This window comes from Meles meles, chromosome X (assembly GCF_922984935.1).
Source record: "Meles meles chromosome X, mMelMel3.1 paternal haplotype, whole genome shotgun sequence".
NCBI classification, from domain to species: Eukaryota; Metazoa; Chordata; class Mammalia; order Carnivora; family Mustelidae; genus Meles; species Meles meles.
In genome coordinates, this window is record NC_060087.1 from 50,237,370 (window position 1) to 50,249,688 (window position 12,319).

The 12,319-nt window shown below is 39.4% G+C and overlaps 1 protein-coding gene across 1 annotated transcript; it reads left to right on the forward strand.

Annotated features, from left to right (window-relative positions):
* Positions 1–1,477: 1,477 nt before the first annotated feature.
* LOC123935152 (zinc finger X-linked protein ZXDB-like) lies at positions 1,478–12,111 on the forward strand. The gene has a single exon (XM_045995654.1). It carries the CDS (start codon positions 1,478–1,480, stop codon positions 3,896–3,898), a length of 2,421 nt encoding a protein of 806 aa, XP_045851610.1. The 3' UTR covers positions 3,899–12,111.
* Positions 12,112–12,319: the final 208 nt, after the last annotated feature.

The window sequence follows — 12,319 nt, forward strand, 5'->3', positions numbered from 1 at the left end:
AAGGGTGTGGGTTGGGATTGGGAGGAACACAGTGTCTGCATTCTGGAAACCTTGGTCCTAGTTACATGGATGTTTGTTTTTATAAGTTATCTAAACCTGGCAGATATGTTTTATGAACTCCTCTATATCTCAGATTTCAAAAATGGCTTCCTTCAAAAAATGTAATGGAAGGAAAATATGCGAAGGAAAATTTTTGAGGAGGTTTAGATCCCTAATAGGGATGAAAAACTTTTTCTTCCTATCAAGTGATGTGCAAATATACAATATCACTAAAAAGGGGGAAAGTGGAGATTTATTTAAACTATATGCACCCCATAATTTAGTTACCACTCTCAACCTTTCTCTTGCTAGATATTTCACCCTATATTCATATTACTTCCCAAATCACAGATGACAGACAAGTCGGAAGATTGTAAACATCATTAATACAATCATTAGGCATCACAGGCCATATCCATTACAGTGAGATTGAGCCACCACACTGAAATGCAAGCAGACACACCAAGACTATTGAACATGGTCATGTGTGTATTTTTCTCAGCAGAGTCCATACTGGTGACTTAGGGTTTACTCTTATCACATTTACCTGGTAGTCTTGTCCAGAGACCTCCATGGGCTGGAGAATCTAGACCATGGTGTAATGGCAGAGTTGGTTTAGGTTGTGCACTGTCTTGGAAAAGACCAGGGGTGGGTAGGGTTTTCTAGGATTCAATATAAATCCAGGCTTTGAACTTCTAGGCTGAACAGTGGTAAACTGTTTTGGCCCCACCTCTTATTTATTCTAATTACTGTACCAGCAGGCAAAACAAAATAAATAAATAAGTATAAAACAAATTTTCCTGAGGATCTTGAGCAAGACAGTTCTGGATATGGAAGTTGTCTGGGGGCTGTGGGGTGGGGGGGAGAGAAGACATCATTTTCAGTAGAATTTGCTAGCACTATGGTAGTTCAATGTTGACACATAGCACGTTGTCCCAGGAATTTTCTTTCACTGGATTGATAAATCCAGTCAGGCAGCCAGCCAGGGAGCCATCCAGTAAACATTTTTTTTTTTTTTTTAAACACCACGCTTAGCACTGGGAAGAGGTAGGGTGTTCATTTTGGTCTATACAGTGATGTACAGATTTAAGTTGCATTTAGCAGATAGATTGCTAGGTATTCCAGCACCATTTACCGAATGAACTTTCATTTCCTTATTATCTGGGAAGACGTCCTTGATTTCCCACAAATATCAAATGTAGAACTTATTTGTGCATACCAGGTTCTGCCTCTGGGCTTTCTATTTTGTTCCAGAGACCCAGTACCAGAATATTTAAATCACTGTGTCGTTAAACACGTTTTAATATCTGATAGGGCCAGTGTCTGCGCATTGCACTTTTTTTTTTTCCCTTTCAGGAACGTGTTCAGGCCCGCGGCAGGGGGCGGGGTCGCGCCTCCTCCGCGGCTCTGGTTCCAGTGGAGCCTCACGGACGCGGAGATGGAAAGCCCGAGGCTGCTCCCGGCTGGTGGGACACTACAGAGCGGCGGTGCTCGCAGCCCCGCGGGCGCCAGCCGGTTCCACGGCGGCCCTGACCCGCTGGCTGGCCAGGTCCCCGCGCTCCGCCTCCTGCTGCTCCGGGGCCCCCAAGATGGCGGGCCCGGGAGGCGGCACGAGGAGGCCCGCACGGCTTCACGGGGCCCGGGCCCGAGCCCGTTGGCCCCGAGGTTGGATCACTCTGGCGGCGGCGACAGCGATGACTTCTTCCTGGTGCTGCTGGACCCGGCGGGTGGCGACGTGGAGACCACGGGCGCCGGCCAGGCCGCAGGGCCTGTATGGAGGGAGGAGGCCGAGTCGGTCCCACAGCTCCAGCAGGGTGAGAGTGGCGCGAATCCCGCGGGCCGCCAGGCGCTAGGCCCTGGCTGCCAGTCCGCAGTCCCCGCCCCATCCCCGGCTGAGAACCCGATCCCCGCCCCAGGCCTGGGACCCGCCGCGGCCTTCACGGGCACGGTCACCATCCACAACCAAAACCTGCTGTTGCGCTTCGAGAACGGCGTCCTCACCCTGGCCACGCCTCCGCCGCCAGCCTGGGAGCCTGGGGTCGCGCCTGCCCCTCAGCCTGGGGGTCTGATGGCTCCGCAAGCGGGGGTCCCGCACGCCGCGCAGGCCAGCGACTGCCCAGAGCTGCCGCCCGACCTCCTGCTGGCCGAGCCGGCTGAACCGGCGCCCGCCCCAGCGCCTGAGGAGGAGGCAGAGGGCCGGGCCGCAGCCGAAAGTCCCCCCCGCAGGCCTCTGGGCCCAGGCCCGGGCGTGGTGCTGTACCTGTGTCCCGAGGCTCAGTGCGGACAAACCTTCGCCAAGAAGCACCAGCTGAAGGTGCACCTGCTGACTCACAGCAGCAGCCAGGGCCAGCGGCCCTTCAAGTGCCCCCTGGGCGGCTGTGGCTGGACTTTCACCACCTCCTACAAGCTCAAGAGGCACCTGCAGTCGCACGACAAACTGCGGCCCTTTGGCTGCCCTGCAGAGGGCTGTGGCAAGAGCTTCACCACGGTTTATAACCTCAAGGCACACATGAAAGGCCATGAGCAGGAGAACTCGTTCAAATGCGAGGTGTGCGAAGAGAGCTTCCCCACTCAGGCCAAACTCAGCGCCCACCAGCGCAGCCATTTCGAGCCCGAGAGGCCATACCAGTGCGCGTTTTCTGGCTGCAAGAAGACGTTTATCACAGTGAGTGCCCTGTTTTCCCATAACCGTGCCCATTTCAGGGAACAGGAACTTTTTTCCTGCTCTTTTCCTGGCTGCAGCAAACAGTACGACAAGGCTTGTCGCCTGAAAATTCACCTGCGGAGCCACACGGGTGAGAGACCTTTCCTTTGTGACTTTGACGGCTGTGGCTGGAACTTCACCAGCATGTCCAAACTCTTAAGGCACAAAAGGAAGCACGAGGATGACCGGAGGTTCATGTGCCCTGTGGAAGGCTGTGGGAAATCTTTCACAAGGGCTGAGCACCTGAAAGGCCACAGCATAACCCACCTGGGCACAAAGCCATTTGTGTGCCCTGTGGAAGGCTGCTGTGCCAGGTTCTCTGCTCGCAGTAGTCTTTACATTCACTCCAAGAAACACTTGCAGGACGTGGATACTTGGAAAAGCCGTTGCCCAGTCTCTACTTGTAATAAACTCTTCACATCCAAGCACAGCATGAAGACCCACATGGCCAAAAGGCACAACCTTGGCCAGGATCTCTTAGCTCAGCTAGAAACTGCAAATTCTCTTACCCCCAGCAGTGAACTTACCAGCCAGGGACAGAGTGATCTCAGTGATGCAGAGCTAGTGTCTCTCTTCTCTGATGTGCCTGGCAGTAGTTCTGCAGCAGTGCTGGACACAGCATTGGTGAACTCTGGAATCTTGACTATTGATGTGGCTTCTGTGAGTTCAACTCTGGCAGGAAGCCTCCCTGCTAATAATAATAATTCCTTGGGGCAGACTGTGGACCCTCGGGCCTTGATGGCTACTAGTGACCTTCCTCAAAGTCTGGATACCTCTCTGTTTTTTGGAACGACAGCCCCTGGCTTTCAGCAGAGTCCCTTAGATATGGATGATGTTCCAAGTCTAAGTGTGGGGCCATTGGCATCTCTGGGCTCTTTGGCTATGAAAAACTCGAGTCAAGAGCCCCAAGCTTTGACCCCTAGCAGTAAGCTAACAGTGGACACAGATGCTCTGACTCCTTCAAGCACCCTTTGTGAAAACAGTGTCTCAGAACTACTGCCGCCAACCAAAGCAGAATGGAATGTACATCATGACTCCGACTTCTTTGGACAAGAGGAGGAAACCCAGTTTGGCTTCTCCAATACAGCAGGAAACCATGGTTCTCAGAAAGAAACAGATCTTATCACAGTGACTGGCAGCTCATTTTTGGTATGAACTAACTATTAATTCCTTGCCACGTGGCTTATTCTTATGAATTACACTCAATTTTTAGGATATTCTGGACTAAATGTTTAACTGCAGTCATTTCTTAGGGGTTTGAAAAAGAACAACACCCTGGGCTATAAGTTTGGAGATTTAAATTATGATCTTGACCCTGGATCTGTCAAATTGTGTGACCCTGAGCAAGTCACTTAACCTGTCTGAGCCTTAATTTCCTTATTTATAAAATGAGGTGGTTTGAATAGATGTTGTTTGTAAGGACTTTTAAGTCTGTATTTAATGATTGTGCTCTTTCTTGAAAATTTTAGGAAATCTTACCTTGATTAACTATTGCATGTGCTTCTAATGTAATGAAATGCATTGAGAGTTCATCATCAGAGAATGTAGAACTGGTGTTTAACTTTAAAATTTAATGGAAATTTTTCAGAATGTCAAAATATTTCTAAAATCTAGTGTTAGAACTTAAAAAAAGAAAGCTAAAAATATGGGTTTGTTTGCCTCCTCATCTTTTAGCTTGGCATCTTCTTCTCCTTCTCCTCCCCTCCTCCTCCTCCTCCTCCTCCTCCTTCTGTCTCCTCTCCCTCCTCCTCCTCTTGTTCTTCTTCATTTTTATTTTTTATTTTTATTTATGGAAGGCTATTTTGTGGAAAATGCCAGAGCTTTGATATGACTCAGACTCAGAAATATTGATTTTGTGGTGTTGAATAAGTGGCCTTATATAAGTCATTTAGCATCAGTAAGCCTCAGTTCCCCAGCTGTAAAATGGTCTTTATAATGTAAACATACTTGGTCAATTGTAGACTTATTTTTCTATCCTAGGAGTTAGTTTTGACAGAGAATGTTAATGTGCTTTTGCCTGTTTTAGCATCTTTATCACTTTGGCATGCTTTGTCATCTTTATCACTTCTCCTGCCCCTCCCATTCCTTCCTCAAGGAGAAGAAGTTAGCATAATTAAATATGACATTTGTGCAAGCAAAAACGTTTATGAACGTTAAGAATCAGGGAAGGGAGTATCTTTCTTCCACAAATTAAGAAGGATTTTTCTCCATAAAATTCCTGTGTAACATTGGCCCCAGGTCCATTAGTCCAAATTATAGTATCTTTGCTCTGTAATCAAAGCCAGCCCATAAAGTGAATGTATAGAGCCTGTGATTCCAAGAAAATCTGGGAATGGATCAGAGTGACATTTTCTCTCTTAGTGTCCCAGAGAGCTCATTGCCTGCCTTCTCCCTGAGTCGGAATGAGAGGTTTCATTTGCATTTTGAGTAAATATTGTTTGTCTTACATGAGTATAGCATTTTATAGTTTATGTAGCACTTTCACAACTTATATTTGAGCCTCACAATATTGTGAGATAGTTGTGACAAAGTTTTAACTATAACTTATATTAAAACAAAATTTACTTAACTCACATTATAAATGAAATTTATATTTATTATATATAGATATATATATAAACTTCCATTTTATTCTTCTGAGTTTCATGATCACTTTTGTTTTTAACTACTTTTTCTGTTCCATCCTAATTGATGTCTGTTCCCTTCTGCCATGTCTTGTCTTTCTCCAACCTATTCTCAAACATGTGCATTATCAGTCTATGTCATGATCTCTTTTTAAATTTTAATTAGACAGGTCATTTTCATGGTCACCATCTCTCAGCCATTCCCCTCATGGCCCATTCTTCAGTCACAGTATTTACTGCAAGTCTGAGTATGCAGTATAATATTATTTTCTGGATTTAGATGTCAGTGTGTTTCTATATAATTCAAATGATAATGGGGATATTTTTATGTAAGGTTTTAATAAGACATGTTCTTTTACTTTTCTAAATTTTGTCCCCATGTCGTTCTGCTAGCAAACACTATTAGTTGCTCTGAAACATTCTAGCCCATTACTGCTTGCCTGTAGATGTTTGTGAATGACAATTATAGCACTTTGGTAGTGCACTTTATAATTTGCCACTTTGAAATGCAACTGTATTATCTTTCTGGTTTTTAAATTGGTTGTGCTCATTCAGTGAAAAAGCAACAAGTATATACATAAATTTGTAATTCAAAGAAGTTGTCAGAGTATGGTTGTTTTTAACCATTTACCCCTTCTCTCTCAGCACTTTGGAAAGATTTTAAGCCCATTTTGGAAATGTGTTGTCATTACTTAAGTCCTCTTAAATAGATTTTTTTTTCTTTTCCTATAGATAGGAATATAGAGGCCTGAGGTAAACATGCAGGTTATAGGCATCTGTTAAGGTATATAATTGTAAGAATATTTTAAAATTATTTCACTTTGTTTCTTCAATCCTTCAATCCTTTGCCCTTTCATTAGAGCTATTATAGACTGTGGAATTTTCTTTTTGTTTTAAATTTTATTTATTTATTTGAGAGAGAGAGAGTAAGCAGTGGGGAGGGGCAGAGAGAGAGAAATACAGAGAGAGAGAGAAGCAGACTGCCTGCTGAACAGGAAGCCCAACACAGGACTCCATTCCAGGACCCGGAGACCACGACCTGAGCTGAAGGCAAATGCTTAACTGACTGAGCCACCCAGGAGTCCTTCTGGGGAATTTTCAATGGATAAATTTTACTTTTCTTGAAGATAGAAAATCTTGTAATTTTTGTGGTCTCACACAGTTTCTTTCAATCAATTTGTTCAAAAATTTATTTTTCAATACAATTTTCCCAATATGATGGTGAAAATGGCATGACATTACAGTCAGAAGTGTGACTACAAACATAATGGCTACATTTCTGTTAATGTTGGCCTAAATATGCCATTTAAAAAAAAATAATGGGACATGATTCAATGTTACCTCATTTGCCTCACGTGCCTCTTAAATCCCTGGTTTATGAAGATTCTGCCAACTGAAGACAGTAACAAAATGCTTTGCATCCGGGGAACTCTGTTGAACATGTTCATCACGAGTTAAAATATGTTAATCTTGACATTTTTACCATTATTTCATTATTGTATTACATAATCCAAAGTCTTTAGTAGAAGTGAAACTTGATAGAATATGAGGATCACTTTTCTTTGTGGATTAAATCTTCATATTCTCATCCAGGAAAAAGAAGACTTGGTATAACAGGGTACTAATGACTATTCTTTGATTCTAGATAAAACATTGATTGACTCCATTTTTGGGAATACTTTTAATTCCTTAGTAAGTATGGATACCAAACAGATCCACTTGATGATACTTTAGATGGAGCTCATTCAAAATCTGTGCTAATTAAAATATAAGACTGAGCTGAAATTTGTGTATATATTGCTTTTGAACAAAAGATTTTCTTGGCAATTAAAAAAAATAAAATGTGTTGGGAACTTAGAGAACAGATTATCTAAACTCTTTGTCAGAACACAACTATATCTAAAAAGCAAAGCATGTACTATAAACTAATTTTTATATTTGTCAAGTCTGAGTTGACAGGGCCTTTGGTAACAGTTTTGAAGCTAGGAACCTCACTGTGTATTTCAAGTTAATTTACTGACTACATAAAAAATACAAGGTAGAGTACTAGGAATATAGACAAGAGAAGTAAAATGTAGGCCACATCTTAATTTTGGAAAGGACATGGGAATTCACATATTAAAATATTTCACAACTAAACAATATCAGGAAACATGATTTCAGACACCAAGTTAATGGCTTGGAGGAAAAGGAGGGGCAGTATCCATGCTTTAATGGATGGTTAGGTCTAGTTATGTTGAGAAGAGAGTAGATGAATTCTAGCCAGGGAGAAAAGCAAAGGAAAGAATTTGGAATAGGCCACATGACACTGGAAAAGACAATCTAGTTCAGGCTTATGTTTGCTAAGTTCTGGGTGTTGGGGTTAGATTGTCAGTATGGAGTTTAACTCTAAAGAGCTATGAAAATCAGTCATAGTGGATATGACTTTATTATGGGCATGGCTAAGACCCAGTGAAGATATTTTTTTTTAAATATTTTATTTATTTATTTGACAGAGAGAGATCACAAGTAAATAGAGAGGCAGGCAGAGAGAGAGAGAGAGAGGGAAGCAGACTCCCCGCCGAGCAGAGAGCCCGATGCGGGGCTCGATTCCAGGACCCTGAGATCATGACCTGAGCCGAAGGCAGCGGCTTAACCCACTGAGCCACCCAGGCGCCCCCCAGTGAAGATATTTTAAGAAAGGATGTCAAGTGATAAATAAATAGAAAGTTTAACAGTAGAAATAACGTAATGTAGATTTGATGGATGGGGAGATAAAATCATTTAGGAGTCCATTGTAAAATAATTTCAGGGTGCTGTGATTAGGACCTGTAGAGGAATCATGACAGGAAGTAAGAGATATTAGAGATATTCCCAAATTGATGAAACAAATATAACTTGGTGACTCATTGACTGTATGAAACATCCATCAGAAAAAGAAAGCAAGATGGGATGGCTGAGTGGCTCCATTCATTATGTGGCCGACTCTTGATTTTGGTCAGGTCATGATCTCTGTGTCAGGAGATTAAGCACCAAGTCAGGGTCTGTGTTCAGTTAAGAGTCTGCTAGAGATTCTCTCCCTCTCCATCTACCCATCCTCTCTGCTCACACTCTCTCTCACTCTTTCTAAAATAAGTAAATAAATAAATCTTAAAAAGAAAGCAAGATCAGAAATGACTAGGGATTTCTTGGAGACTATAAAATTACATTTCATTATCGTGAACAAGAAGGATATTGAAATCTTTTCAGGAGTACCTATGGAAAGATGATTAGGGCATGTTTAGTTCATTGGGAAGTGATAGATTATAGTTACCTACTGTACTGTAAACTATACATATTGTGGATTCTGCAATAATCTCTTCCTTACTATGAATATTCCACAGATACTTTATGGTATTTAGTAATATAATAAATAATTTCTCCATAATTTGGGAGATGCTATTCAGTCATCGATTTCAATATTTCCTCAATATAAGCCTTGTTAGATTAAATTTTATCTGCATTTTTCTCTAACTGGAAGAGCTAGGCCTAGGGTTGTCTAAAACTAACTTCCATGTGATCTTTGGGGCTCTTTTCTAATAATCCCCTGTGTCATTGACTGATACGGTATGAGAACTCAGTCACAGGATAACATCCTCTGTTATTTACATACCCCAAAATATTTGTCCTTTTTATTGTTACCCTTACCACTATTGGTGATAATTTAGAAGGAATGGAGTCCAAAGAAAAGTGAGAACAAATAAGTTATATTTTAAAATATTTTCATCATAAAAAGTAAGCCTCCACATAGTTTCCTATCACATTATTCACATTTTGCTGGATTTCTTCCATGGTTTGTTTTCAACATAAACAATTATTAATAAAGGTGAGTAAGGAGAAAATGAATAAGACATTTAAAAGCTAGTTGAAATAATCCTAACAATGGAGGGTAGTCAATGATTCTTTTTTGTTGTTGTTGTTGGCTGTCTTTTTTTTCAGCATAACAGTATTTATTGTTTTTGCACGACACCCAGTGCTCCATGCAATACGTGCCCTCCCTATTACCCACCACCTGGTTCCCCCAACCTCCCAACCCCTGCCCCTTCAAAACCCTCAGGTTCTTTTTCAGAGTCCATAGTCTCTCATGATTCATCTCCTGGTAGTCAATGATTCTTAAGAACACTAATAAGATTTGCATCCCTTGGGAATATCTCTTGTTACCAGTTTATTAATCAACTGATAATTATTGAGTGCTTACTCTGTGTGAAACACTATAAATTATAACACAAAAGTATATTTAATCAATTCATTTAAACAAGTATTTTTGAGTATATTTGTATATTTGTATATTTGACAAATTCTGTCTTTGTGCTTATACACATTAAGATATAAACAAAGAAATAAAAACATAACAATGAAAATAATATATAATCAAGTTCTAAATGTTTACAATTTGAAATAATACAGATTTAAATAGAATAACAGTTGTCATTCTCAGAATGTGGATTATAGCGATGAGGAAAAATCCAAAGCACATATTATCAAAAGCTATTTCAAAAATTTGAAGAATCTAAAATTTAATCTGGGATGCAGCAATTAGGATAAACTATCCTAAATTAAAATTTACACAGAACTTTGAACGGTAGCTTAAGTAATTACAACAATATCCTTTGGGAAATGAATTTTAAATTTTGCTTTAATTTTTAGTTATTCTAGATTAGAATCCTGGATGTAGTCAGTGTCCATCAATGTACACATACACACACATACCTGCATACATATATCCGAAAGTGATATTTTAAAATTGTATACAAACAAATATGCTATTTTCAAATGAATTAGCATGCAAATAAATGGTATTAAGCTAAATAAAATTTCCTCATATTATACACAAAAGAAAACTTAATTTTTGAAACAACCAAAAAAATCCCCACAGACTTTAATTAGAAAGTAATTATTTCATGCAAGTACACTAGTTGAAAAGAAGGGTATATAAATTTGATGTGATATTTAGGATTGAGAACTGGAATTCTGTGTGGAGAATCCTGAGGATTCACCAATCATATGGTAAGTGTCAGAATAATCATCAAGCAAGCATTTAAGATTCTCAATAAAATACAGGTAGCTTAATACATTTGGAATAGCAAAACAAAACTCTTTAATGACAAGCAATGCTGTTTTCAAGGTACAAAATAACTACAAATGGTAGCAAAAACAAAGACACTTCAATTCTTCAAGTGTTCGAACTTTGGGATAAACCCAAGAAATTATTAATCTTTATCAGGACCTATTTCCCTTTCCTGTTTATGCTGCCGTCAGTGTGAGACTACATTACACTGGATGTGGAAGAAAGTAGCTGGTCACATGTCTGTTTATGAGGAAATCAGCCAAAACAGAGAGCTGAACTGGAAATTCCACAGGCAATGACTCAGTGAATAGAGCAGCAGTTTATTCTAGGCTGGTTCCAATTTTAGATTATGTGCTGCTGGATGGAATGAGTACTTTTTTCCTCTCAATTCATGTTGGCATTCTAGTTAATACTAAATTTAGCACTTGGAGTTTCTAAGAAATTCAATACTTTTTTTCCCCTGTAAAATTACCTTATGTTCCTGTGCTTCTTAGAGCTAATTATTATTTTATTTTTAATTATCAATAGTATCAATAAACACTGTATCAGAAGCTATGACATAGTAAGAGAAAAAAAAGATGCCATATATTTTTTTATTGTCTCACTTTTCAAAGTGTTGTTGATTAAGTGAAGCTTATTTTTCTCTGGTGTATGTCACTATTGTTTATGTAATCTTGCTGATTAATCTTACATATTTTAGAGCATATTATAGTCCATTTTTAGAAGTCCATTTAGAAGTCTGCAACATTGAATTTTTGATGAGACCCTAAAAATTTGGTTGACTTGTATTTTATTCAATTTTTATAGTAGGCAGTGGATAGTCCTTTTCACTGCTTAAATATACTGAGTATCATAAAAACTCATGGCTCACAGGATTTTTTTTTTGCAAAGTGATCCTGATTGTTCTAGACATCAGATCTCTTTTGGGGGCAAAAATTCCTCAAAAATAAAATGGTACCTGGATTTACAAAAATCATTGAGGTTTCCTCCCAAAAATGTAAATAAGAAAATAAAATTGAAACAACAAAAGAGAAAGAAGTTAATTTTGTTTCATAGCCAAGTGGTTTAGTCTTTCCTAAGTATCTTTGGTTGACAACATCTGGATAAAAGCACAATGGCAATTTTGAAACATGCCTAGTATTTTCCAATTACAGTTAGTAATATAAAAATTTCAAATAGATGTTATTACAATATTGGTCATCTATTTGTCTAATACCATCTGGCTTTCAGAAGGTTCATGAAGATAGTAAAAAGTAAAAAGTTTTCCAAATTTAGGCCTATGAAATGCCAAAATGTGCTCAAATTAGATGTCTTTGATTATTTCACATGGCAAATAATCTTGGTAATTGGTGTTTTTAACTATTTCTACTACAAAAATCCTTTAAAGTGGATTATTAGTTTTTAGGGTGTTCAGTTGTATACGTTTTTCTTATATATTTTGAATACTAGATATGTATTTTATTAGATATGTCATTTGCAAATATCTTCTCCCATGTTATAGGGTTCATTTTAGTTTTGTTGATTATTTCCTTTGCTGTGCAGAAGCTTTTAATTTTGATTAAGTCCCACTAGTTTATATTTACTTTTGCCTCACTTGTCTTAGGATACATACCTAGAAAGAAGTTGCTATATACTATGTTAAAGAAGTTATTGCCTGTGTTCCCTTCTAGGATTTTTATAGTTCAAGACCTCACATTTAGGTTTTAATCTATTTTGAGTTTAATTTCGTGTATGGTATAAGAAAATGGTTCAGTTTCATTGTTTTGCATGATGCTGTCCAGTTTTCCCAACACAATGTATTTGAGGAAACTGTCTTTTTCCCACTGGATATTCTTTACTGATTTGTTGATGATTAATTGGCCATAT